The sequence below is a fragment of the Notolabrus celidotus genome, chromosome 5 (genome assembly GCF_009762535.1).
Source record: "Notolabrus celidotus isolate fNotCel1 chromosome 5, fNotCel1.pri, whole genome shotgun sequence".
NCBI classification, from domain to species: domain Eukaryota; kingdom Metazoa; phylum Chordata; class Actinopteri; order Labriformes; family Labridae; genus Notolabrus; species Notolabrus celidotus.
Window position 1 is genome coordinate 32,876,264 of NC_048276.1, and position 25,100 is coordinate 32,901,363.

Genomic DNA, 25,100 nt, shown 5'->3' on the forward strand with positions numbered 1-25,100 from the left:
GACTCAGTCTGATCTCATCTTAATCCACCATGAACAGAGCACTTTGCGGCATTTAGCAAGTTACAGGGACAAGACAAATTTCCTTTAACAGTGTTTATTTCAAATATGTGTTACATTTTGAGCTGAGGAAGTGTCACAATTTTCCAGCAGTGGCAGGTTTTGTTAAAGTAGCCCTTAACATCCAGAACATTTGGATTAAATCTATTTCCATTCTGAGCTGATCTGTCTCAGACTACACAAGCATGCATGAAAATGGGACTCTTTTTTGGGGGGGGGCTTCATTCTTGTCACTATCTGTTCTTAATTCACTGAAAATCAACGTATGAATGATTTCTTCTACAGTCAAGGTTAAATTGTTCAAGGTGGTTTGTGTTGTTGTGTTGCAGAGATAATTTAGTCTTTGGGTGTTGTTGAAGTTTGATAGTTGTCCTAATGATCAACCTCATGGATAGGATTTGTGTACTCGGACCAGCTTTGTACTACAAGATTCTTTATTGCAGGCCAGGGTCTAATTGTGACATTTTCTTCTTATGATTTGTGAAATAACCTGAGATACCATTACCCTTTTGCATAATTCAATAGTTTTAATCTCTTACAGCACAAGCAATTTTGATAAGTAAAGTCACAGGCTCCTTAAGGACCATGAGTACTGCTATGAAATTCAAAATAACTTTTAACCAACTAGAGGGAACAAGAGGCCGAAGAAAAGACAATCCTCCGGGGAAAATTACGTCAAATGAGCAAGAGAGCATTTATTATTCATTTTAAAAAGAGGAATGGTATTTTAAGCACTGATATGTCTTAAATAGTTCCCTGCTTTCAAATATGTTTTTTCAATAGAGAGAAATTCATTATTTACATAGCAGATATTCAGTACAGGAAAAACACACATTTGCTATAAAAGTCTCTGTATGATCAGTGCAAGTACTCTTAGTGTAACGTCATCACTTACCCTTGTACTTTTCTTGCCACAACAAACCTAAAGTTCTGCTTCGAAAATGCTCCCCAAGCAGTTGGAAGCACCTAAGGGTATCCATCCAAACATACAAGCAGCAACCTTCAATTTATACCCCTCCTGAATGCCAAATATTAGAATTGGATCTTCTTCACCAACATCTTCCTTCAACTACATTTTAATCATATTCTTTCCATCCAAGCTGCAACTTCTGGTGTTAAAAATAAACCAATGAAAAGGTGAAAAAAAAACCCACAGCTCTTCCTTGAGTGTTCTTATGAAGCTGGCTCTAAAAGCCAAGGAGGCCCCATCAGGCCCAAATGTCAATTTTTACAGCAGAAGTAGGGCCTATGTCCATTGATGGCATTTTTTAAGCTGGCAGCACCCATGAACTCATTTTCAGAGCACTTCTCAACAGTGCTTACTGTTGCTGTTATGAAAGTTGTCTCGCAGCACTATAGTGATTGTAAAGTCTGTTGTAAAATTATCTGTATGTGTGTTTGCTTTGATTCAGCAGAATTTCACAAAGAAAACAACAAATTGAAATCACGTTGGAGCATTTGCTGCTGCATTAGACGTTGAAATCGTACATGCAAGTAAACTAGAGTGGTTAGTTATTCCTCGATAAGAGCCTCTGTCAAATTGATAGTAGAAGTCAAGCCCCTTCTTCATAATGATTGGTCAGTAATGGAGAACTGACATCGACTTGCGTGACACGTTCAAAAGGTTGAACTACTTCTGGTATGCTGAGTGCTGATATGCCGAACTGCATCAGATTGTATAAACGACAGGTGCTACCAGCAGCAAAGTGGACACAGGCCCTTGAACATTTTTGCAGCCCAGTAAAAACTAGTCTCCATGGTCCATTTCAGTACTTCTGAATACTATAGGGGAGATTAATGTATATGTGAGTTACCAGTTTTAGACTCAACCTCATGACTGTGTTTGTATTTCAACAAATCATGGGTCTTTCTGATGGATTCATGGCCTTAACTGGCCATGCAAGGAATTATTTATACAGTATGATAGTACTGTGCACTGGGGATTTGGTGGACATGTGCTGTATGCACGAGAACTATGTGGAGAGTAATGTCCCTACTTGATACAGTAATGGGACACATCAGTTATTATCTGACAGTGATTTTGCATTTTATCAATTTTACAAACGTTCTTGCTTCCTCCATTGCCGGTTGGATTGTAAACCATCATCCAAATTGAAAAGTAAGTCTTGATCTGAGGTCTCTATAACTTACTGTTTTTAACCAAAGGCTACAGCAGAAGCCCCCAAAGTTGGCTGTAGCTCTGAGGGGCATAATTATGTATCATCCTCAAAAGGTAGAAGATAAATTCAGAGACTGCTCCTTTTTTTAGTAGTGACTGGATATCTGCTACAAAAGCTTCTCTCCAGAGAAAACCAATGTTTCTGTGAAAGTTGTAGAGTCAATCACGAGGAGGTGGCACAGTTCACCAAATTAAAGTGTTCTCAGATGCAGTCAGTGCTGATCACAGGAGGTTGTGAGTCTTGTTGAGAAACTCTCAGTGGCATACATTATGCAAAATCACAGCTAATTCTATGCTAATGCAATCTATATGCTAACTCAGAGCACATCTTTGTAATTACAAATGTCAAAGATAATCAGTTTGTCAGCTGACGTTTCTCAATGCAAAGTGTTTTTCCTTACTCAGGGTTTATCTTACAGGTGAATATAGATTATAATAAGAGTTACACCATCAGGCACGGATATTATCTTACATTATGAATAAATCTTATTTTAATGCACTACTTAAATTGACAGCAAACACAGTTTTTATTGGAGCGGACCAGTTTCTGGAAACATAATTAAAGTCCCTGTTGTTCAGACTGTGAGAGTGGCTCTTTTAATAAAAGGGATAAAATCTGAATTTTAAAACTAGAACTTTATTAAGACAGGCGAGCATTGTTTTATCAGCAGATACTTTTTATATGCAGCAGATCAAATCACAACAGACGTTTATGATTTCAGACAATTATTAGAACAGTTATATACATCATTTGGCTGTTAGTCCACTTATCTCTTTATTAAGCTTGTGCACATTCATTTCATCTCCCGCTGGTCTCTCTTAATATTAATCAAATCTGTGGAGAAGTCGTCATCATGATCTCTGCAGCAGGATCCAGATATATGAACTTCAAAAATGTCTCTCAGACTGTAATCTCCCTCCCAGTTTTATCCCACATCATCGTAGTCCTCTTCATCCTGGGTTCCATCCTCACCTCCAATGTCATCATAGTCCTCACTGGAAGCGTTGTCTGCTGTTGGATCTGCATCATGATATGGTAGAAGAGGGGGAAGAATTACCTCCTCATCCTCTATATTCAGATAATCAGGCAGCTCAGCCAGGGCCTGCTCGTAGTCTGGCATGCTCTGTTCGTAGTCTGGCATGCTCTGCTCGTAGTCTGGCCGGCTCTGCTCGTAGTCAGGCATGCCCTGCACGTAGTCCGGCCCGCTCTGCTCGTAGTCAGGCATGCCCTGCACGTAGTCTGGCCCGCTCTGCTCATAGTCCGGCATGCCCTGCACATAGTCCGGCCCGTTCTGCTCGTAGTCAGGCATGCTCTGCACGTAGTCTGGCTTGCTCTGCTCGTAGTCTGGCCCGCTCTGTTCATATTCCGGCATGCTCTGCTCGTAGTTGGGTACCTCAGCCAGATTTTCATAGCTTTGGGCCTCTGAAACCATACATTTTATACTCTATATTAAACATTTTATCAGCATCCAGGGAGATAGTGTAAGAATACATCTTTAAAAATTAGTGGCGTGTTGGAAGATTTCAGTGATGTTGATGGTATCACTCCAGTTTGATCTATTGCATCAGCTGGTTGCCTCAATGCTAAGAAGCTAGGAGTAGTAGTTAGCTGCTAATGTGGCTGGAAATATGAAACAAATGTTGATTTTTGCTGACTTTTCCTTCCTCCTCTGGTCAGACTCAAGTTATTGACATGAAAAATCAAGAAAACGAATTAGCCTTAAACACACTTTAGCAAGCTTATCACAGAAATGACTAGTATAGAAAGTAACGCTGAGCCCCTATGTAAGTGTTTCCTACATTGCTATGGTTAAAGTGTTGATGAAAGTGTTAAATGTTGTGATAAACCCTCTAGTATAAAGCCCCTCTACTTTATTCTCCTGTAAAAACGGCCATCTTAACATGGTGCTAATGGGGATTCCTTGCCTTTTACAGCTCACCTCAAGCTGCATTTAAGGAACTGCAGTTTTTTATACTTCCACATTGACTTCTTATTTCAAGCCTGGAAGTTGCTTGTATGTATATATAAATACACAGTCATGGGCTAAATTTGTCCTAAAGGAAGAAGCACTTTTTTGTTTAATCCAAATATAATCAGAGAATGGTGCATTTCGGTTAAGAGTTATGCATATATTTGTAAGTTAGTGGCGTGGCCAAGTTGACCACCCACTCCACCTCTGGATCTGTTTCCAGGTTGACCAAGAGTTAAGTTTAGTCAGCATATTCAACATGGTGAAGAGAGTGCCTTTTCAGGATCCAGTGGGTGACGTCATTGAGACTACGTCCATGTTTTAGAGTCTATGATTTTATAAGCAGAAAGTTATTATTCTACAGTCTACAAGATTTACAGAAAAGAAGTCTTGTTCTCCTTCACACTCGGTTTGCCTCTACAGTCTGGAGGAAAACTGGAGTTCCTTTAGTTAATGGAAACAAAGTAGTTCCAAAGAAATCCAAATATTTTGGCAAGATTTGTAAAAGTACTGGCACTTTATTTGTTCAGCCTCACTTTGAACATCATTTTTATTCCTCACAGTGTGAATTTGTGACACATGGATCATTGTTGGTACAGAAACCACAGTTTGGAGGAGAATATGTGGTTCTTGACTGGATCTGACTCCAGTTTTTTGTGGTTGGAGGTTTATATTTCACTGCTCTTCATGTTGCCTAATTTTTCTGTCATTAGTGGTCACGTGTTATTTTTTGACAAACTCATGTGAGCCCCAAAAATAATCCTCTTTTTCCTCCTAGATTTTGGCTTATCGTCAAATAGCAGATAGATTTAAAGGTTTTATTTGCAGTTTTCGTGATAATGTTGTGAACGTGAGAGGAAGATAAGAGGTTGGGGGGGGGGGGGGGGGGGGGGGGGGGGTTTGATGGGTAGTACTGTATTATATAATCCATTCAGACATCCAATAAAAAGCCTTGCCTGCTGTGAGAAACTGTGTCCGAGGAGGCAAAGATGGGATGTTGCCTTTAAGGTTCGTCTCCTGGTATTTGTTGCTGCTGTGAGGTCAAGAAATGAAACATTAGTTTTATGGTCATGTTAATGAGGATACCCTGATTTTAAGACACAGTTTGTGAATAAAATGACTTGCAGAAGAGAGGATTGATATTAAATAAGCCTATGTGTCTGATAAATATAAAACTACATCAAGTACTTAGCTTAGAAAAGCACAAAGACTGAAAAAAGAACAGCTAGTCTAGATTTCTTTATAAGTAACACTTATAGAGATACCACGTTAACATCTCCAGTTTCAAAACATGAAGCCCATGCAGAAGTGTTATAAACTGCAGTTTTAAGCATCCACTTGAGACTGGCCGCAGAAACACCGGAAACCACATTCACAGCATTTCAAAAAAAGGTGTGATGATGTTTGCAGCATTAATAAACATGTTTACAGCCTGGTTCAAAAAACAGCTTGGGTCTACGTAGAAAATTTCTCTACCGGCACACACTGTACAGGGGTTAAACATTTTTCTAAAGCGACAGTTCAGAAGATATTAAGATTACGAGTTTTTCCCAAATAAGGACATGACTGACTTGACTGACAGGCAGGAACACATAGCTGTTGGCTGAGAGGCTCAAACCCTGCCTCTTTACCTCACACTAAATTTGGTTGAGTTGGTTGCTCAGGAACAAAAGGAGCGACGTCACGGATACTAAGTCCATTATTTATACAGTCTATGGTTTAATATGTAAGCTAATCTTTAGCGCCTATCGGTAACACTTTACAATAAGGGTCCCTTAATTAGCGTTAGTTAATGCATTATTAAGCATTAATTAACAGTTTAATAATAGTTTAATAATCGTTATAATGTATTACCTAACATTAACTAACACATTAGTTAATGCATTAATAAGCAGTTAATTAATGTCCACTGCTCAGAGTTAATAAATACATTATTAAGCATTAATAAAAGTTACAAAACTTAATTAGTTAACCATTAGTGAATGCTTTCTGGACCCTTATTGTAAAGTGTAACACATGCATCACTTAAGTAACACATTATAAATGCTAAACTGCCTCATACGCATTACTTAACCATAATTAAGCATTAGTGAATGCTTTTTGGACCCTTATTGTAAAGTGTAACACATGTATCCCTTAGGTAACACATACGCTGAAGCAAAATGAGTTGAAATGTAGTTGAAGCAACACATGTAAAGAATTTTACACATTTTATTTAGAATAAAACAGATAATCACAGATAACATCTCAACTGGCACAGAGAAGTACGGTGGCCCTGAGAGCTCACAGCACTGCAACTTAAGAAAACACATGCAAAAAGACAAAACACAAGAAAATTAAGAAAACATCTTCATCAATTTGACAACACATGCGCAGCATTTAGAAAACGCGATGCAAAGACCACAACACAATACATTAGAAAAACGCGCTGCAAATAGACAGCAACACAACAGAAGTGTTTCCAGAGGACACTTAAAAGTGATGCACACGCTTATGCTTATGCTTATGAGGCAGTTTAGCATTTATAATGTGTTACTTAAGTGATGCATGTGTTACACTTTACAATAAGGGTCCAGAAAGCATTCACTAATGGTTAACTAATTAAGTTTTGTAACTTTTATTAATGCTTAGTAATGTATTTATTAACTCTGAGCAGTGGACATTAATTAACTGCTTATTAATGCATTAACTAATGTGTTAGTTAATGTTGGGTAATACATTATAACGATTATTAAACTATTATTAAACTGTTAATTAATGCTTAATAATGCATTAACTAACGCTAATTAAGGGACCCTTATTGTAAAGTGTTACCGCGCCTATCAATTGGCTAATGTTAGCAAGGATATAATTAGATTTTAAGTTGGTCTCCTCTCTTATTTTTTTTTTTTTACATTTTTTTTTACAAATTGTATTTAACGTAGTCGTAAAGAATCAAGTTTTTTTTTTTACCTCTAAACTCAGTATTTTACCAACTAAAAGCAAAAGTGTGTGTTGGAAAATGTCTCTCCAATACACAAGTGGAAAGCTAAGTGAAGCTAAAGATAATCATTTTAATAAACTACTAGTTATTTCCCAGCTGTTTATGAACAAGGGACCCTTTACTCCCTTTACACCCCAGGTGAAAAAGAAGTATACTAAAGTTAATATCATTTCGGGTGTACTTGATATATTTGTATGTAATGTGCTAAACTAAGTGCAGACAAAAAGCGTTATTTTGGGAGTTCAGTATGTCAGCTGCTGTTTTAGATAAGTTTAAATTCAAATTCAAGCTATTAGGGGCTTATTTGAATAACTAAATTGTTTTAAAGGGAACATGAACTCTGTCAGTATGTCTTCAGTAAGTTCTGGGGGTAGCCGTTCTGTCATTGAGGTCAGTGTTCTTCACACTTCAAATAGGATATCAGTTCATTAGCAATATATGTCTGGTATAATCCTCTGTTGTTTAATTCATTAAAAAAAAAGCAAAAGCAGGAAAATTTAGGTTTTTATGGGAGTCAACAGGGTGTAATAGACAAACTCATTTTCCTGCCAGCACACAAACCAGGTGTGAACACAACAAAATCTTTACACTTACATTTAGGATTAATTAAAGAAATAAAGAATATGACTTGGTAATATGAGTTACAGATGCTTGAAAGTGGATTAGTTTCACATAACCAAACATTACCTGACTTTGAAGGCAGTTCCTTTCTGAAGACTTGGGTTTGTTATTTTGTGTTTGCCTGTGAGAAAAAAAGATTAAGAAGAAGTTAAGCTACAGGAAGAAGAAAAGTCCTTGTGGTTGAGTCATTAACAGCTCAGCAGGAGTATGACACTGGATCATGTTGTTACAAACCAGGAGGAAAATAAATACAGCAAGATTATTTTCAGAGCATATGATAATGATGCTCTATGTAGGACATCATTATGATCAAATCACATCAGCTGCTCATATTTGTGCATTCATCTATAAACATACAGTCATTACATTTTCATATGCACAATCTATACATTGTAGCTGCATGTTCCATACCCTCTATTTGCTCTGTTTATTCTTACACTAAACCATCAGTGAGCTGCTGTCTTCACTGCTGCAGCTCAGTTTACCCACAGGGATCATTAAAGTTTCATCTAAGCTAATCAAATCCAGAGGGGGCCTCTAATAATAGCAAATCATACAATTATAATTATGCTTTGCAGTGAAAGGATCAGAGTAATTCTCACTCGGTTACACTGACAATCTGGTGTGGTTTAGTTTCTCTTCCCGTTCTGTGGTTCCTGATTAAAGTTTATTGGGTTTTTCAGCTGAATAAATAGAAACAGGTACCGAAAGTGAAACTAATGTTTGCTGCTCACCTCATTTATTGGAAACTTCAATTTCATTTGAAAAACACCGTCAACGTGAAGGCCCAAAGAGCACATTAGAAGCATACACATTACTGGGTATGCCTTTGAGGTCTTTTTATTGACGTGATTGTCAAGGTGAGGCGGTTTGGGACACAAATGCGGACCATAGAGCTTCCAAAAGTAATTTCAATTACAAGTGATCGAAAGGACAGAGAAAAACCAGAACAAAGAAGACCAACACAAAGAGGTGCCTTCAAACAGACGGCTTGACAGAAAACCAGAGTATAAGGAAACGCCTTGACTATGGCTACTCGAGATGCCTCAGAAGAGAAAAGACTGAAGTAAAGACCTGCCCAACATCAACAAAACTGTTCTCTTGTTGTGACAAGAGGAGAGTAAATGGCACAGGAGAGTTTTCGTGGTGCTTCAGCAAACAACAAAACACAGAGGCCACACAGAGAAGATCCTCTCACTATCTCAGGATGAGAGCCAATGGTTGTTTCCGAAACCGCCTATTATACTAGTAGTACGTTCTGATTTAGCCACAATTCAGTATATTTTATGTGAACAAGGGCGAATCTGCAGTGTGCCAAAACTAACTGGATTCGGGAAATTTCTCAGTATGCAGCAGACCAGTCTCCCTCGAGTACTGTTTCCCATAATGCGCAGCGCTAACATCTCACTTTTTTCTCCTTTTTTGAAGGGGGTCACTCAATTTTTAGGTGCTGTGAAAATGTATATAATCCATAGAAACCAATTCTTCAAATGTAGTATGCAGCACGTACTGCATACTGCATTCGTGGGTAGTATGTAGCAGGAGATTTCGAAAACAGCCAATGAGTCAGCACAGAGCACTGGAGTCCAAGGCTGTTTTTGAAACGGCCTGCTACATACTACCTACAAACGCAGTATGCAGTATGTACTGCATACTGCATATTGCTTTTGAAGGTAGTATGTAGTATGACTGTTCTGTTGGAAGTAAACAGCGACCAAGCTGATAGAGAAACTGCTTTTTTTAGCATCCACTTGTGATTTAAAAAGTTAATAAGTGGTTTATATGGAATTTAATAGTTTTCACAACATCTAAAAACAGAGTGCCTGCCCCCATCAAAAAAAAAGAAAAGAAAAGAAAAAGCAAAACCTTAGTGCTGTGCATTGTGGGAACAGTATACGAGGGAGACTGGTCCGATGCATACTGAGTAATTTCCTTAATCAATCTAGGAAGTTTTGGCATACTGCAGATTTTGCTCTTGTTCACATACTACATACTGAATTTTGGCCAAATCAATACATACTGCTAGTATAGCAGTTTAAAAAACAGCCAAAGAGCATATATATATCAGATTCCCACACCTGCTCCAAGTCAGGGGCCATCAGACACACATACACCTGACTCTGCTCTGTAACAGCCCAAATGTATAAAGTATATCCATTCAATGCAACGTTATAGGTATGTGTGAGTGGAGGTCACAGAGATACTGAGGGGTGAGAGTGTGAGGGATTTGTAGGTGAGGAGTGGTATTTTGTAACTGATGCAGGATTTTACTGGGAGACAGTGAAGGTGGATTTGGGTTGGGGTGATGGGATGTCAGGGCTTGTTGCAGGTGAGCACCCACAAGAGAAGTGGGATTTAGTGACAGAGTTGATGTGAACTTCGAAGGAGAGGATGGATTACACTCAGGCTACGGACCTCAGGGGACAGGTAGAGGGTTTACCTGACTAAGATCTCTAACATTCGTGAGCAGCACCTTGTGGCCATGACTAATAGCTCAGTTAAACAGAAATATTGTACTTCTTCCTTTGCCATTTAAAAAACACCTCTTTAGTTACCTCTCTGGTAAGACAATATGGTGAAGACAATATTTCCGGTTGGCTGTTTCTGGCTGGAGCTTTTTCTCCATTTAACTCTTGGCAGGAAAGTTTTACATCTGATTAAGTAAGTGTATTTCCTGTTATTTAAACAACACTCTAAGTTATAACTTCAAAACATCATGAGAAAATGTTTGTATTGGACGTTAAATGTAAGAAATATATGGTCCAGTACACTGTCTTTTTTTCATCCTTGTCTGAAAAAAAAAGAAATGCAGTTCCTCTTTCGTTCTGATTTTAGTTTGTCACGTCTTCCTCCCCCTCTACGTATATTTGATGAGATGTGGTGTCACAGAGAAACAGTTAACACCAAAGTCTGTTAAGTTCTTCGAGAACATGCAAGACACTGTCATTTTGTAAGAACTGAGGTCATAAATGCAACATTGAGGGACGTCAGGCCAAAATTGATCCCACAAAGAAACCAAAACTCAGACTTTGGTTGACAGGTTTTGAAATGTGGGCAACATCAATTATTATGTAGCCTTAAGAAAACAGAAGAGAGAGTAACCCAACATAAAGAGAAGTCATTAAAAATAAACTTAGTCTGTGTCTACTTGTCTGGCACTCATTTCTCGACAGCTTTTCATCAAATATTTAAAGACTGTGGTGACCCTGACGTGCCGTCACTTGGACTAAGGACAAACATCTTCTTTCACTGACATAATAATTGTTGTACAGTTATTCGGTTTGTAATGCCTGATGGTTGTGCATGATTAGGATTTCTGTGTTATAGATCGTAAAGTCTGTGGACAAATGTGACTCTGCAAGCGTAGATGCTGTTGCACACAAAGACCTCTAACCACTGTTCATAGTGTGGTCGTCAATTATAGCTGTGTTTGTTCTGCACATAACACTGAAGCCACATGTTGAATAAGAAGACCTCTGACTCATTACCTTAACAAATATGTCATCAGGTTATAAGATGATACAGCTATCCTAGGCGACATGCACAGAGGCTGCACTGCTTCTGTCCATCACGCTAAGTGAGAGAGATTTGTGCACAATGTAAACTGCTTTGTGCCAAACATGGAGAAGACTGAGGAGATGGGGTTTGATCTGAGGGGAGTGAGTGCCTCCATGATGAACACAGGCTGGCTCATATACAGTAAGTACCTCAGGGTTTATATTGATATTGCTTTCAGCTGGAGGGCCCACATTGATAGTCTCTGCCCCAGACTACAACATTGGATATATTTCCATGTTGACTGAAGGTGTTAAACTGAAGTTTAAGTTACTATTATACATATATTATTCAATAAGGCATAACAGCCTGGTTTGGTCACTTGAATTTCCCCAGGGATAAATAAAGTTTTTCTGATTCTGATTGTCTGTTCAGCTGAAATAATTTCCCATCTTGTACAGATTGGAATGAAATGATGGGAGTCAAAACACACCCATACCTCCAAGCCATCTATGAGCAGTCTGATCTTAGACAGGCACAGAAAATAGTGACCCAGAGTCTTCGTCCAGAGTTTCAGTTTTAATCCTCTGGGAGAAGATTCTGGGTCCTCGCTGTGATCTATGGGTACACTTGTTCAAGTGCTGGTTAACATTGATATCTAATCAGCCAATCACACAGCAGCAACTCATTTAGGCATGTAGATACGGTCAAGGCAACCTGCTTGAGTTCAAACCAAGCATCAGAGAGAGAGAAAAGTGAATTACAGGATTCTCCATGCACAGCCAACCTGCGCTCTCAGGTGCCGGTCAGTTGAAGGAGCACACATATAGAGAATAAAGGATAACATGGAGTCACAGGGAAGAGGCATGGTGGTTGGTGCCAGATGAACTGATCTGAGTTTCACAGGAACTGCTGATCGACTGAGGTTTCCGCACTCCACCATCTCTGTGGTTGCTGACTAACTGACCAACAATCAGACTTTTATCTAAATAAACTCATGTAGGGACTCTTTTGGAATAAAAATTCCTGTAATAGTAAAACTACATGTTGCTGTTGTAGTTTAACTCCTGTATCTTTTTTTCTTCATGCTTTTGTGTGTTTGTGAAACACTTAAGTCCTTGATTATCTTATCACAAGATTATTGTGAGATAACACACACCACAAACTGTGCAGAGTCATGACTGAGATCTTTATAATACTTTATTTATATTCAACTATATTCAATATTATTTTCCAATTGATGAGTAAAGTTCATCATTTTATATTGGAAATATTTTATTTTATAGGTTTAATAATCTGTATCTCCAAATTAACCCAAGTTTAAACAAAGTGAAGAAGTCCAAAGTGAACTTAAATACCAAACTTGGGTTAATATACTTGGTTAATTTAAGTGTATTAGAAGAAGTATTAAACTGTAAAATAATATAATCTATCATGCTTGAATATATACAGCTTTGATGATGCATGTATTACAGGCTGTTCTCCTCTGTAAAAAAAAGAAAAGGAGGCATTTCGATGTTAATGAGATGAAAAGATAAAGCAGTGTGAAAAATCACAAAGAGAAGAAGTAAACAGTTCTGTATTTTCATGCAAAGACGAGGCTTCTCAGAGAAGGGTTGAGTGGAGGTTCATCCTACCTCTTTTTGAAATGCACTTGTTGATGAGGATGAAGATGACGCTGATCACCACACTCACAAAAATCATCCCGATGATCACCCATATCATGGTTAGAGGAAGAAGATCCATGGTCACCCTGCCCAACAGCACAGAGGATTAAAGAGAAGAAGATCACATTAATGCTGTCAGAAAAGAGACAATAAGAGCTGCTGCTTTTCAGTAGACAGCAGCGTGAATCGGAAAGACGACCCATGCACCACTTCCCCTTTTGGGTTGGTTTGACTATGTCAAAAGTTATTTTGGGTTTTAGCCGAGCATTCTGAGAAACAACAAGCTTGAGGGACTTTTTCATGTGAGGAAGTCTGACTCCCCTCACTGGTAACAAACTTAAAAGCTAAGACACTGATAAGTTGTCATGAACATGAACGAGGGCGGCAGTTTTTGAATTAATTTTATGTTTAGGCCACAGAGATGTATTCACCTCCAACTATCTTTATGGCCAGAGCGTAAAAATGCCCATCTCTCTGTTTATCTGCATGCCCCATATCCTGTCTTTTCAATAGCTTCCTTCCAACTTTGAGCAAAAACACGTCAACAAAGTGGCAATCCTTACTCATTCTGCTGACTCAGAAATAAGACTTGGATACTCATGGAAGAGTTTATTATTTTCCCAATAATTAAGGGACTTTCATATTTTGAATGATTCCCAAACATACGTTTTTATATGTATTTCTTGAGAATGTAGTTAACTTTAATGTCGGGATATCAATATATTCCAGATACAGTAATGTAGTTTTGAATAATTTGATAATACCTTTAGATATAAATGGATTAACTACATTGTAGCTTCTAATTTGAAATACTGAGGATGTGCCTTACCTCAGCTGATGGCTTCACAGTTGGGTTAAAGTAGTGTGTCGATTTTAGTAAATGGGTTGTAAAAATGGAGGATGTGATATGGCAGCAGTCATCGTGTTTTGTATTTGCATGTTGCTCATTTACGTAGTTCACTTCAGAAACATTAAGGCTGAGACTGAACTACCCCCACCCTCTGCCATGCCACAGTGACTACAGCATCTGTGTGTGTTCATGCGCATGTGTGTGTGCATGGGTTTGTGGGTGTACAATAAATACAAAGGAATACCAGGCGTGTAAGTCTGCTTTGAGACTAAGAAATTTGTTTCTTTGTTTTGTTTTTGTGATGATATTGTAGAGTTGGTCAGTTTCAGCAAACATTTTTTACTGTTTTTCATTTTTTTCACTGACATTTCATTTTAAAACTGGGGAGAAACATACATTAATTTACAAGTTTCTTGATTTTTACTTCCTGTTTGTTATAATTAATTATATTATTATTATTATTATTATTATTATTATTATTATTATTATTATTATTATTATATAGTCAATGGGAATCAATAGACTAAATAAAATTGTTGTTGTTAAAACAAACAAGTGCTCTGTGAAATGTATTTGTGTTTTGTAAAATGTATTTTTGTTCTGTAAAATGTATTTTTGTTCTGTAAAATGTATTTGTGATATGTGAAATATTATTGTCTTTTTTAATGAATAGTTGTTTAAGACCTTTATGTATCAGAGGCAGGGGCGTCACCAGGAATTCTGGGCCCCCTGAAGAGATATCTCAGTGGGCCCCATCACCACAGCCAACCCTATAAAATATAACATTGCTGCTATAATACTGGTTTATTTGCATTAAACAAAAATATATGCTTGAAACTATCCTGGTTAACTGACTCAAATCTAAGCTACATATCAATATTTTTTTATACAATTTCTCCAAATGTAACTGCAAAATATTGACCTTCAGACTGTCCACCTCAGTAAACAAGATTATTTGAAGCCAAGTGAATTGTTGAATTACAACAAAGGGGCATTACTTGGTATAATCTAACCTCATGAAGTAAAATAAAACTCTAAAAAACATACAGTTTACTTTCAATCAGATTCAGCCACACTTGATGCTATATGAAAATATGACAATTCCCCCCTTTAGGCATGAGACGTGCATCTCACAGAGCCGGTAAGTAATTCAAGAAAGGAATTCTGAATGTTTTTTTTATTTATTCAGACAATTTTAGTTATCTTATTGCAGTTATAACAAAACAAATTAAAAGCTTATTAGTAAACCCATTTTATTTCAGGCCCATTAAGGGCCCCCCTTCCCACTTGGGCCCTAGGTAGTCAGTCCCACTTTTCCCCCCACTACGACGCCCCTGATCAGAGGTAACTAAGTCTGATTGTGGAACTTGTCACTTTTCATTTCTGTAAAACAAAAAGTGTAACATTACCTGTTTTATTTTGAAAGGTGACACCGGATTCATAAAGACACCGAACTTGAACAGACTCTGGCAGGAAATGTCCGATTTCCTTCAAAATAAAAGCATAACAATAGCATCAGATGGAAGATAATTGTGAAATGCTTAAAGAGCCGACCGTGACTCGGAGATGGTGATTATAATGTATTTCTTTGTAGTGCTCTTTGTTTATGTATTGACTAATCTTACCCTAGGTACCCGGTCCGGATCACAGAACAGTGACGATTTTGTTTTACTTTGAAAGGTAAGCTGCGCTCTTCTCCTATCTCGCGCTTCACACTAGTTGTGATGTTAGCCTGTTTTCTTGGACACTCCTAGCGCTTATCCTACTCTCCTGGTTCTAGCCTCAAGCCCCCCTCAGGAAACCATGGCCGAGCAGGCCCCGGGACCCCCGCTGTCGTCCCAACATGACGGTAAATGTCTCCTGTTTCTGGGGTTTTGTGGAGGGACCCTTGAGGTCTAGGAGCTCCGAATCCAGCGGCCTCTGCATCCTTCACAACACTAGCTAGTTAGCATCATCAGGGCGACGTGTCACTGCTGTCACTGGCTTATATTCAACATTTCACACTACGCAGTTCGTGCATTCAACAATATCTGCTCAAACTAACTCGCTTGGAGCTGATCAATATTTCTGGATTGCTTAAAAGTGGCGTAATGATGCTCATCCCAGTAAAACCAAGCTAACATTTCAGTCTCTTTAGCTCGTCTGATAGAGTAGCTGGTTAGCTCGTAGCATCAGCTGGTGTCACTAAACTGATCTAAAGGTCGGACCTGGTCTCTCTTAGTCTGACCCAGCCTTGTCATTCTTTAACATGGATCATATGGACCTCATCAACCCATTACAATATGCAGTGGATGGCCTGTGCAACACTCGGGGGGCTGGACCATCATACAGGAGGTTGATCTTGCAGGAGGTCTTGCCTCCGGTTTTCAAACAGGGGTCCGGGGACCATCCTAGGGTCCCACAGGGAATCGGTGTCGTAGTTTATGTGGGTGTAAAAGTAATCCACTTGGATTTAATATTTCAGAAGTGTCAAGTTCACTAGATAACAGTGTCTGGTTCCTTCTGAGTCCTAACTGTTTAGGTGTCATAGCAGATTTGGGGATTTGTTGGCAGTACGCAGATCTACTGAAGCCCAAAGCAGACATGCATCAATTTTATCTCCATTGTTTTCCTGTGATAAGTTCTCCAGATCTCTACTCATGTATCTCACAGTGTTGAACTAGCAGTATGCTTCATTACTTCTTAAGTGAGGGCACTGGCAGCATGGCATGTTGGAGTCTGGCCTATCACAGTGACCTGCTTGGTCTTTCGTTTTATAGATTGTCAGAGAAGTATCTGGTTTACACAAGGAAACATTTTTGAGATAATGATATACATGCGCCCATTACAATGGGACAAGCAGCTTTCTTATGCTAAGGTTACAAGACGTGGAGGTCTCAGGAAAGCAGCTGAAACAGAGTCACTGTCACAGGAGAAGAAGAGTCAGTATCTGGAGAACTCAGGACCAAAATGTACACATTACAAGAACATGTATGGATGTCTGACTGCTTTGGGGTTCTGTTTATAAATGTCAGACACTTGGATTTTATGTTGGAGGATTTTTGCATCCATGACCATAGTTGTTATAGCCAATATTGAGGTTTATTGGTAGTAAGCAATCAATGTGGCTTTATAGTCCCGCTGACCTGTGTGATGTAGCTGCTGCAGTGGTGGAACCATAATAGTGTTTTAATTTTATAAGGATACCAGTTTGACTCACTGTGTCACTAATTCATGATTCATGTGTTGATGCGAACAACATAAATCACAACCACCTCTTTGGGGCACTTTGTTGTCTTGTAGTTCAGGGATTCCTAAAGTGTGGGTCAGGACCCCCTGGGGGGTTGGGAGATGTCCTCCAGAATACTTTTTTTTGAAGTATCTGAAATGGTGTATTTTACCTTTCATTGTAAAAAATATTGAGAAAATTTGTAGTTAAATTTGAAATAAACCTTTCAAATAAAAATGTTGATTAGTTTTCTGCCTCTCTTCTTTGCCAGATGATTCCTGAGGTTAGGATTAAGGCTGGTTTGTACTTCTGCGTCGCCCCTACGCAGCAGTGGTCAAAGTGGTTGTAAGCACCACATACTTCTGCGTCAACGTGTCCGTGACCTGCACCAATTTTCCGCCAAAGCACTTGAGGGCAGTGTGGTCTCTCTGATAGCCGGTCGCCTGCTTCCGGCCCCGCTACGATCTCTGTTTACTTTTCCACAGAGATTCAGAGCGTGTTATGTTAATCTACAGCTGATACATGTTGCTGTTTATCATACAGACATGATTACATGAAGAATAGAGGGGAGGAGATGAAATACACGGCAGATGTGCGTGAATCCCGGTAGTCCTGTAAATGTGGAAAATACAATGCCGCCAAGCAGACCAATCACAGGGCTTGTGGCCCGTGTCGATTCGGTGCGTAGTTACATTTTGGAGGAGGTGTGTGTCAGCTACGTACGCAGGCCTCTGCATAGGTACGGAAGCTAAGCAGAAATCCAGCGTAGGCTACGCTGTCAATGTGACGCAGAAGTATAAATCAGGCTTGAGTTAACAGTTAATTGACAAAAGCAGCAGGTTGATTCATAACAGCACAGGAAGCACCTGTGCATGCAGGTAGGCTGATATTCTTCACACCAGCCAAATGAAGAATGAAGCAACGTCTAATCACTTTGAGGGACAGTGGGGGTCACGAGTCTTTGGCAAGTTCAGTTTGGGGGTCACAAGTCTTTTGCACCTATAGTTTGGGGGACACGAGTCTTTGGCAAGTTCAGTTTGGGGGACACGAGTCTTTGGCACCTATAGTTTGGGGGTCACAAGTCTTTGGCACCTATAGTTTGGGGGTCACAAGTCTTTGGCACCTAAAGTTTGGGGGTCACGAGTCTTTGGCGCCTAAAGTTTGGGGGTCACAACTCTTTGGCACCTAAAGTGTGAGGGCCACAAGTCTTTGGCACCTAAAGTTTGGGGGTCACAACTCTTTGGCACCTATAGTGTGAGGGCCACAAGTCTTTGGCACCTAAAGTTTGGGGGTCACAAGTCTTTTGCACCTATAGTTTGGGGGTCACGAGTCTTTGGCACAGAAGTTTGGTGGTCAGAAGTCTTTGGCACGTCTTAAGTTTGGGGGTCACAAGTCTTTGGCACCTAAAGTTTGGTGGTCAGAAGTCTTTGGCCCATCAAGTTTGGGGGTCACAAGTCTTTGGCACCTAAAGTTAGGGGTCACAAGTCTTTGGCACGTCTTAAGTTTGGGGGTCACAAGTCTTTGGCACACCTATAGTTTGGGGGTCACAAGTCTTTGGCACCTATAGTTTGGGGTTCACAAGTCTTTGGCACCTATAGTTTGGGGGTCACAAGTCTTTGGCACCTATAGTTTGGGGTTCACAAGTCTTTGGCACCTATAGTTTGGGGATCACAAGTCTTTGGCACCTATAGTTTGGGGGTCACAAGTCTTTGGCACATCTATAGTTTGGGGGTCACAAGTCTTTGGCACCTATAGTTTGGGGGTCACAAGTCTTTGGCACATCTATAGTTTGGGGGTCACAAGTCTTTGGCGCCTACACTACCGTTCAAAAGTTTGGGGTCACCCATACAATTTTGTGTTTTTCATGAAAACTCACACTTTATTTATTAAATGAGTTACACAATGAATAGAAAATATAGTCAAGACATTGAGAATGTTAGAAATAATGATTTAGTTGAAATAATAATTTTGTCCTTCAAACTTTGCTTTCATCAAAGAATGCTCCCTTTGCAGCAACTACAGCATTGCAGACCTTTGGCATTCTAGCTGTTAAGTTGTTGAGGGAATCTGAAGAAATTTCATCCCACGCTTCCTGAAGCACCTCCCACAAGTTGGATTGGCTTGATGGGCACTTCTTGCGTACCATACGGTCAAGCTGCTCCCACAACAGCTCAATACCAGCTGCCTGCTTCTTCCCTAAATAGTTCTTGCATAATCTGGAAGTGTGCTTTGGGTCATTGTCCTGTTGTAGGAGGAAATTGGCTCCAATCAAGCGCTGTCCACAGGGTATGGCATGGCGTTGCAAAAATGAGTGATAGCCTTCATTATTCAAAATCCCTTTTATCTTGTACAAATCTCCCACTTTACCTGCACCAAAGCAGCCCCACACCATCACATGACCTCCACCATGCTTGACAGATTGCGTCAGGCACTCTTCCAGCATCTTTTCACTTGTTCTGCAGCTCACTAATCTTCTTCTGTGTGATCCAAACACCTCAAACTTTGATTCGTCTGTCTATAACACTTTTTTCCAATCTTCCTCTGTCCAATGTCTGTGTTCTTTTGCTCATATTAATCTTTTCCTTTTATTGGTCAGTCTCAGATATGGCCTTTTCTTTGCCACTCTGCCTAGAAGGCCAGCATCCTCTTCACTGTAGACATTGACACTGGCGTTTTGCGGGTACCATTTAATGAAGCTGCCAGTTCAGGACCTGTGAGGCGTCTATTTCTCAAACTAGAGACTCTACTGTATTCGTCCTCTTGTTCAGTTGTGCACCGGGGTCTCCCACTTCTCTTTCTACTCTGGTTAGAGCCTGTTTGTGCTGTTCTATGAAGGGAGTAGTACACATCGTTGTAGGAAATGTTCATTTTCTTTGAAATTTCTCGCATGGAATACCCTTCATTTCTAAGAACAAGAATAGACTGTGGAGTTTCACATGAAAGTTCTCTTTTTCTGACCATTCTGAGAGTATAATCGAACCCACAAATGTGATGCTCCAGATACTCAACTAGCTCAAAGAAAGGCCAGTTTTATAGCTTCTCTAACCAGCAAAACTGTTTTCAGCTGTGCTAACGTAACTGCACAAGGGTTTTCAAGATGTTTCTAATCATCCATTAGCTTTCTAACGCGATTAGCAAACATAATGTACCATTAGAACACTGGAGTGATGGACGTTTGCACCTAGAATAGTCATTTACCACATTAACAATGTATAGAGTGTATTTCTGATTTATTTAATGTTATCCTTATTGGCACGTCTATATTTTGGGGTCACAAGTCTTTGGCACCTATAGTCTTGGGGGTCACAAGTCTTTGGGATGTGGTCTGTTGGTCATGGGGTGAAAAGTTTGTGACCCCCTGTTTTAGTTGATCAGATATGATGATGTATCAACACGTCCTGCAGTAAAACAATTATTGGATGCTGTATCTCATTGTGATTGTGATTCCCACCCCTCTAACTATGTCATCAGATGTTCACTTTGAATGCTAAAATCTAGCATGTTGTTCATTGCTTCAGCTGCATATATATCCCCACATTGCATCATTGGAACCAAAGTAGGATCCAGTTTTCAGTCTTGACTTTAACTGCTGAGGAGACATGAGAAACCACAGAGTAATGTGATTTACTGGTGGCTTTGTCATGGCCCCTGCAAATATTAGAGACAAGTTTCATGCAATCAATGTGTTAGTCTCAGTCTGTTTGTATCATTTCTCCATGTGATTATTACAGAAAGAGCAATCCAGTTGAGTGTGAATGATTCCATCATTTATTATCAGAACTGAATGAACTTGCTGAAACCGTCTTGGTGGAATAATATAAAAGCAGATTGTCTGTTGTTAGTCTGCATTGAATAAATGTGAAGTTTTGAGAGTGTTTATGCTTTGTAATCTCAGGGGAACAGTTTCTACCACATCTACCTGCCCATCAGTTGTGTTGGTGTCTCTTCAATTTCAAGTGAAGAGGCGGAGTCAGACTTCTGGTGTGCTGTTTTTATTGCTAGTGCATTATAAGGTAAATGTGCAGCCAGATTTTGATCCACTGAGTCAGAAGCCCAGACAGTGTTGTAAGTGAGTATGTTGCACCATGTCATGTGGTATAAGCGTCACTGAAAGCTCTTTAACTACACTTCTTTGTCTGGCAGTTTCCATTGTAATCATTTTGTTGCGTGCAGATTCTATAAGTTGCTAAATTGTTGTGTACCTTTTGACTCCATCTGTTTTTACTTGTGGGTGAACTGGTCCTACAAAACCTCCTTTTTTTTTTTTTTTTTTTTACCAATATTGATTCATGTAAAATTTTCAAAACTGGATGACTGAGTGAGTTCTTCAGGCGGAGAAAGACACTAAAAGTTTAGATTTTAAACAACAGAAGAAAAGCTTGTCTGTGTTTCAAGTTAAAAAAGTAGTAAATAGTACTACTGAAGGGATTAATGCCAAAAACCACCAAGGAATCCATGTGTGTTTAAGTTAAGCTGATGTGCTGATGGAATTTGTGCTTGAGTGTGTTCAGCAATCACATGACAGTGGGGAGCTGTGCTGCTGCTGCTGCTGCTGCTGCTGCTGCTGCTGCTGCTGCTTCTGCTGCTGCTGCTGCTGGTGTGTAAATGTTTCCATCGTCTGTCTGAGTTTGAGATATCATTATCTCTCTGCTCGCTCTGCTGGGTTTAAATAAGAAAGGAAACGAACACCATTCAAGCAGACTGGGTGTAGGAAAAACCTGAGACTTTATTATGAGATCAGGGTACGGATAAGTGGACGTATGTTAGTTGTTGGATCAATGAATAATTCTTAGTGGTAGATATATTTTTATAATGAAGTGATTATTATGAATGAGGGACATTGTTGGAGTCTTCTGAATCATTACTGTAACAATCCTCCTGCATGTTTGATGGAAAGAAGTGGTTTGTAGTATAGTTGTGTGATTGTGTTTTTAGATTTTATGATCCATCAGTCACCCAAACACTCTCTGTTCACAGAGCCCCGAATCATAGCAAACCTCATGAAACTCTGCATAAAGAGCAGGACGAGATTGTGACCCTTCTTATATTATTTACAGAGACTCAACATCAATCCACCCAAAGCACAGGAAAACATCAAGCTTCCTGTCTACTAGCAGAAGCCATGAGTAGATACCAGGGATGTTAAGGCTGATTTATACTTCTGCGTCGAATCGACGGCGTAACCTACGCCGTAGGTCCGCGTAGCTCCCGTACCTACGCAGAGGCCTACGCACGTAGCTGACGTGCACCTCCTCCAAAATGTAACTACGCGTAGAGCTGACGCGGTCCGCAAGCTCTGTGATTGGTCCGCTCGACGGCTTTGTCTTTCCCGCATTCACAGCACTTCCGGGGTCCCGGACATCGGCCACACATCGGCCGTGTATTTCATCTCCTCCTCTCTATTCTTCATGTAATCATGTCTGTATGATAAACAGCAACATGTATCAGCTGTAGATTAACATAACACGCTCTGAATCGATGTGGAAAAGTAAACAGAGATCGTAGCGGGACCGGAAGCAGGCGACCGGCTATCAGAGAGACCGCACTGCCCTCAGGCGTTTCGGCGGAGAATTGCTGCGCGACACAGACACACCGACGCACAAGTATGTGGGGCTCATGTCCGCGTCAGCCCCTGCTGCGTAGGGCGACGCAGAAGTATAAATCAGCCTTTAGTCGTCACCTGAATCACTAGTCGGTTACACAAGTGATTCATGTTTTTAAGGATAAAGACCAGGGCGGCTGTGGATCAGTGGGCAGAGTCGGTTGTCCATCATTTGGAAGGTTAGAAGTTTGATCCCAGATCCGGCAGTGACATGATACTGAACTAGGGATATAAGGATACACTCAACCAGGGTTTACGTTTAGCCTCCCAGCATGATGAGATATGAATATCAAAACAAACTCTGTGATGGTCACCTTCCATAGCGCTTAAAGGGGAGAGACAGCGTGCACGAGGATTATTCCCTTCAGCGCAGTGTGCAGAGGACATTACCAAACATTCACCCGTTACTTGCACGTGGAATTCAGAGCGGAGTCCGGCGCAGACCTGGTGCGGAGACACGGCAGGTAACACCTGTTGGCCCCGGACCAGGAGAGGCTCAGGTTAGAGTCAAAGTGAGGGGCTCACAGGATGACAGACAGAGGATGCTCTGCTGCCTTTCATTTTTACTACAGAAGTTAGACTAAAATAAATAAACCCACCATGCTGCTGTCATACGGCCCTCTCTAACAGCTGCTGGACATTTTAAGGTGGAGCGTTTTCTTATCACTCACTGTGCATGAATTCATGTCGTGAATCAATCAAACCACCTTAAAGCTCAAAATGATAACTGACCAGTGTTCGTTCTAATCCTCTTCTTGCATGACATAAACTTTAGTGTTTATTAGATCATGAAGCGCTCTTTAATGTCCACGTCAATGTAAACCGGACAATGCAAACTACGCTTTGAGAAAAAGTGCTGGTCCGATGCGCTAAGATGCAGTCCCCCCCCTTTCTTAAAGCTGCAGGTTGGCATCGACATGCTGACTCCCGTTGCTTGATCATATTATTTATTCATTGATTTATTTCAAAATTTAAATGTGATTTTACGGGTCACCGTGTCGGTGTTTTCAGTGTTTTATTGCTGGTAAATATAAGCTATTTAGCAGATCGGGCTTTCAGAGCAGATGTCAGACAGTTGATCTATTTGGACAGATTTCTGGAATGTCACCGGCAAAATTGGCCGACGTAAAAAAAGTCTACCGTAAACTCTGCACTCAACCCACGATCCGATTTGATCCCGATTTTTGGTTCACGGTACAATCAAGCGGCAACCTCCGGTCTCAAACGATGAAGCCCATGCGGAAGTTTTATAAACTGCAATACATCGAAAATCCGCTTGAGGCTGGCTGCAGAAACACAGGAAACCACATAGAAATGAATGGGAAAAGACGATCTTTGCAGCATTAATAAACATGTTTACAGTCTGGTTCAAAAAACGTCTTGGCTTTATGAAGCTCTCTATCGGCACACACTGTACGGGGGGTGATTTTTTTTCTAACGTGACGGTTCAGAAGATATTAAGATTACGTCCATATTTTATACAGTCCATGGGCACGATTCTCTCACGATTCTCTCACGATTCTCTCACGATTTTCAAGAAAATTGGATTGAACTCAAAATTTAAATAACTATTATTTTATTTCAATTCTCAGATATGGACAGTTGTAATATATATTTTTCCTTTTATATTTCTTTGTAACCAAAGTAATCCTTTTTCATGTTTTAAGGTGAGTTTTAACTCCAATAAAACCACTGCACACTTTTTCAGTACCTTGTAAAAAAAACAAAAAATGACCGCACAAAAATACCTTGTTGGAAAATATCAGAACAATTATAGACAAACGGAAAGTGAACGATTCCCAAATGAAAGTATTAAATATTTGAAAAATAAGGTAAATCTCTTTAAATTAGGGATGTAAATTTCCCCTAAATCAAATTTTCCTTCACGACATAATATATATTACTGACGGTATTAAACAGCTACGGATCATATTGAGATGTTCAAAATGTTAACATGCTGAATATCAACGTGAGGCTTATAAATAATCTCTGTGGACGCATGGTCATAGAGTGAAGACTCAGACTACAACATGTGGTTTTACTGCAACAGGACAACTGAACAGAATCATAATTTAGACTCACAGTTTTCAGTTTTCTCCTTCTTATTGAGAAAAATAAGCATTTAAACGCGGTCATGTGTCAGCCGGGAGTGCAACCGGGTCAGAATCAGTCCGGCGGTGGAGAAAAAAAGCGCTCGTGGAGACCTGTCACTCAGCCGCAGCCTCCAGCTGAGCATCTCCACTGTGTGCAACACCTTCAGTCAGCTGATTCTGAAACATGACTTAAACTTAAAACACCTCCACTCAGCGAGTGACGAGAGAGCAGCACAAGAGACTTATGATGCTGAACAAGTGGAGTATAATGCAGATAAAGCCTTCTACTGTTCCAGATACAAATGATGTTGAATCGATTTTAATCCACCCTTATTTGTAGCGATTTTTTAGTGTCTTGCGATATATCCTTACATC

General features: G+C 39.9%; 2 protein-coding genes across 3 annotated transcripts in view; one reads left to right on the forward strand and one right to left on the reverse strand.

The window, feature by feature from the left end:
- Positions 1–2,853: 2,853 nt before the first annotated feature.
- On the reverse strand, positions 2,854–15,355 carry LOC117812490. 2 transcript variants are annotated; one of them, XM_034683277.1, is made up of 5 exons: positions 15,232–15,355; positions 12,943–13,058; positions 7,877–7,931; positions 5,163–5,239; positions 2,854–3,659 (listed from the first exon to the last, which is right to left on the reverse strand). In XM_034683277.1, the coding sequence occupies exons 2-5, from the start codon at positions 13,049–13,051 to the stop codon at positions 3,163–3,165; spliced, it is 738 nt and encodes a 245-aa protein (XP_034539168.1). In that variant the 5' UTR covers positions 13,052–13,058; positions 15,232–15,355; the 3' UTR covers positions 2,854–3,162. The 2 variants fall into 2 exon arrangements, with proteins under 2 accessions (XP_034539168.1, XP_034539167.1); XM_034683276.1 differs by lacking the exon at positions 15,232–15,355 and adding an exon at positions 13,802–13,847.
- A 163-nt stretch (positions 15,356–15,518) lies between these two features.
- The window catches only part of rabep1 (rabaptin, RAB GTPase binding effector protein 1), a 45,788-nt gene continuing 36,206 nt past the window's right edge, over positions 15,519–25,100 (forward strand). The window contains exon 1 of the mRNA XM_034683275.1: positions 15,519–15,671. Within this exon, the coding sequence (XP_034539166.1) occupies positions 15,626–15,671 (46 nt within the window). The 5' untranslated portion in view covers positions 15,519–15,625. The remainder of the gene's footprint in view (positions 15,672–25,100) is intronic.

What these genes read in the sequence shown, in the direction of transcription:
- LOC117812490 (XM_034683277.1), bottom strand. Translation starts at nt 13,051, where the DNA reads ATGGATCTTCTTCCTCTAACCATGATATGGGTGATCATCGGGATGATT. An exon ending in GGAACTGCCTTCAAAGTCAG is followed by an intron (nt 5,240 to 7,876) that starts GTAATGTTTGGT and finishes TTGACCTCACAG; the next exon opens with CAGCAACAAATACCAGGAGA. An exon ending in GACACAGTTTCTCACAGCAG is followed by an intron (nt 3,660 to 5,162) that starts GCAAGGCTTTTT and finishes GTATGGTTTCAG; the next exon opens with AGGCCCAAAGCTATGAAAAT.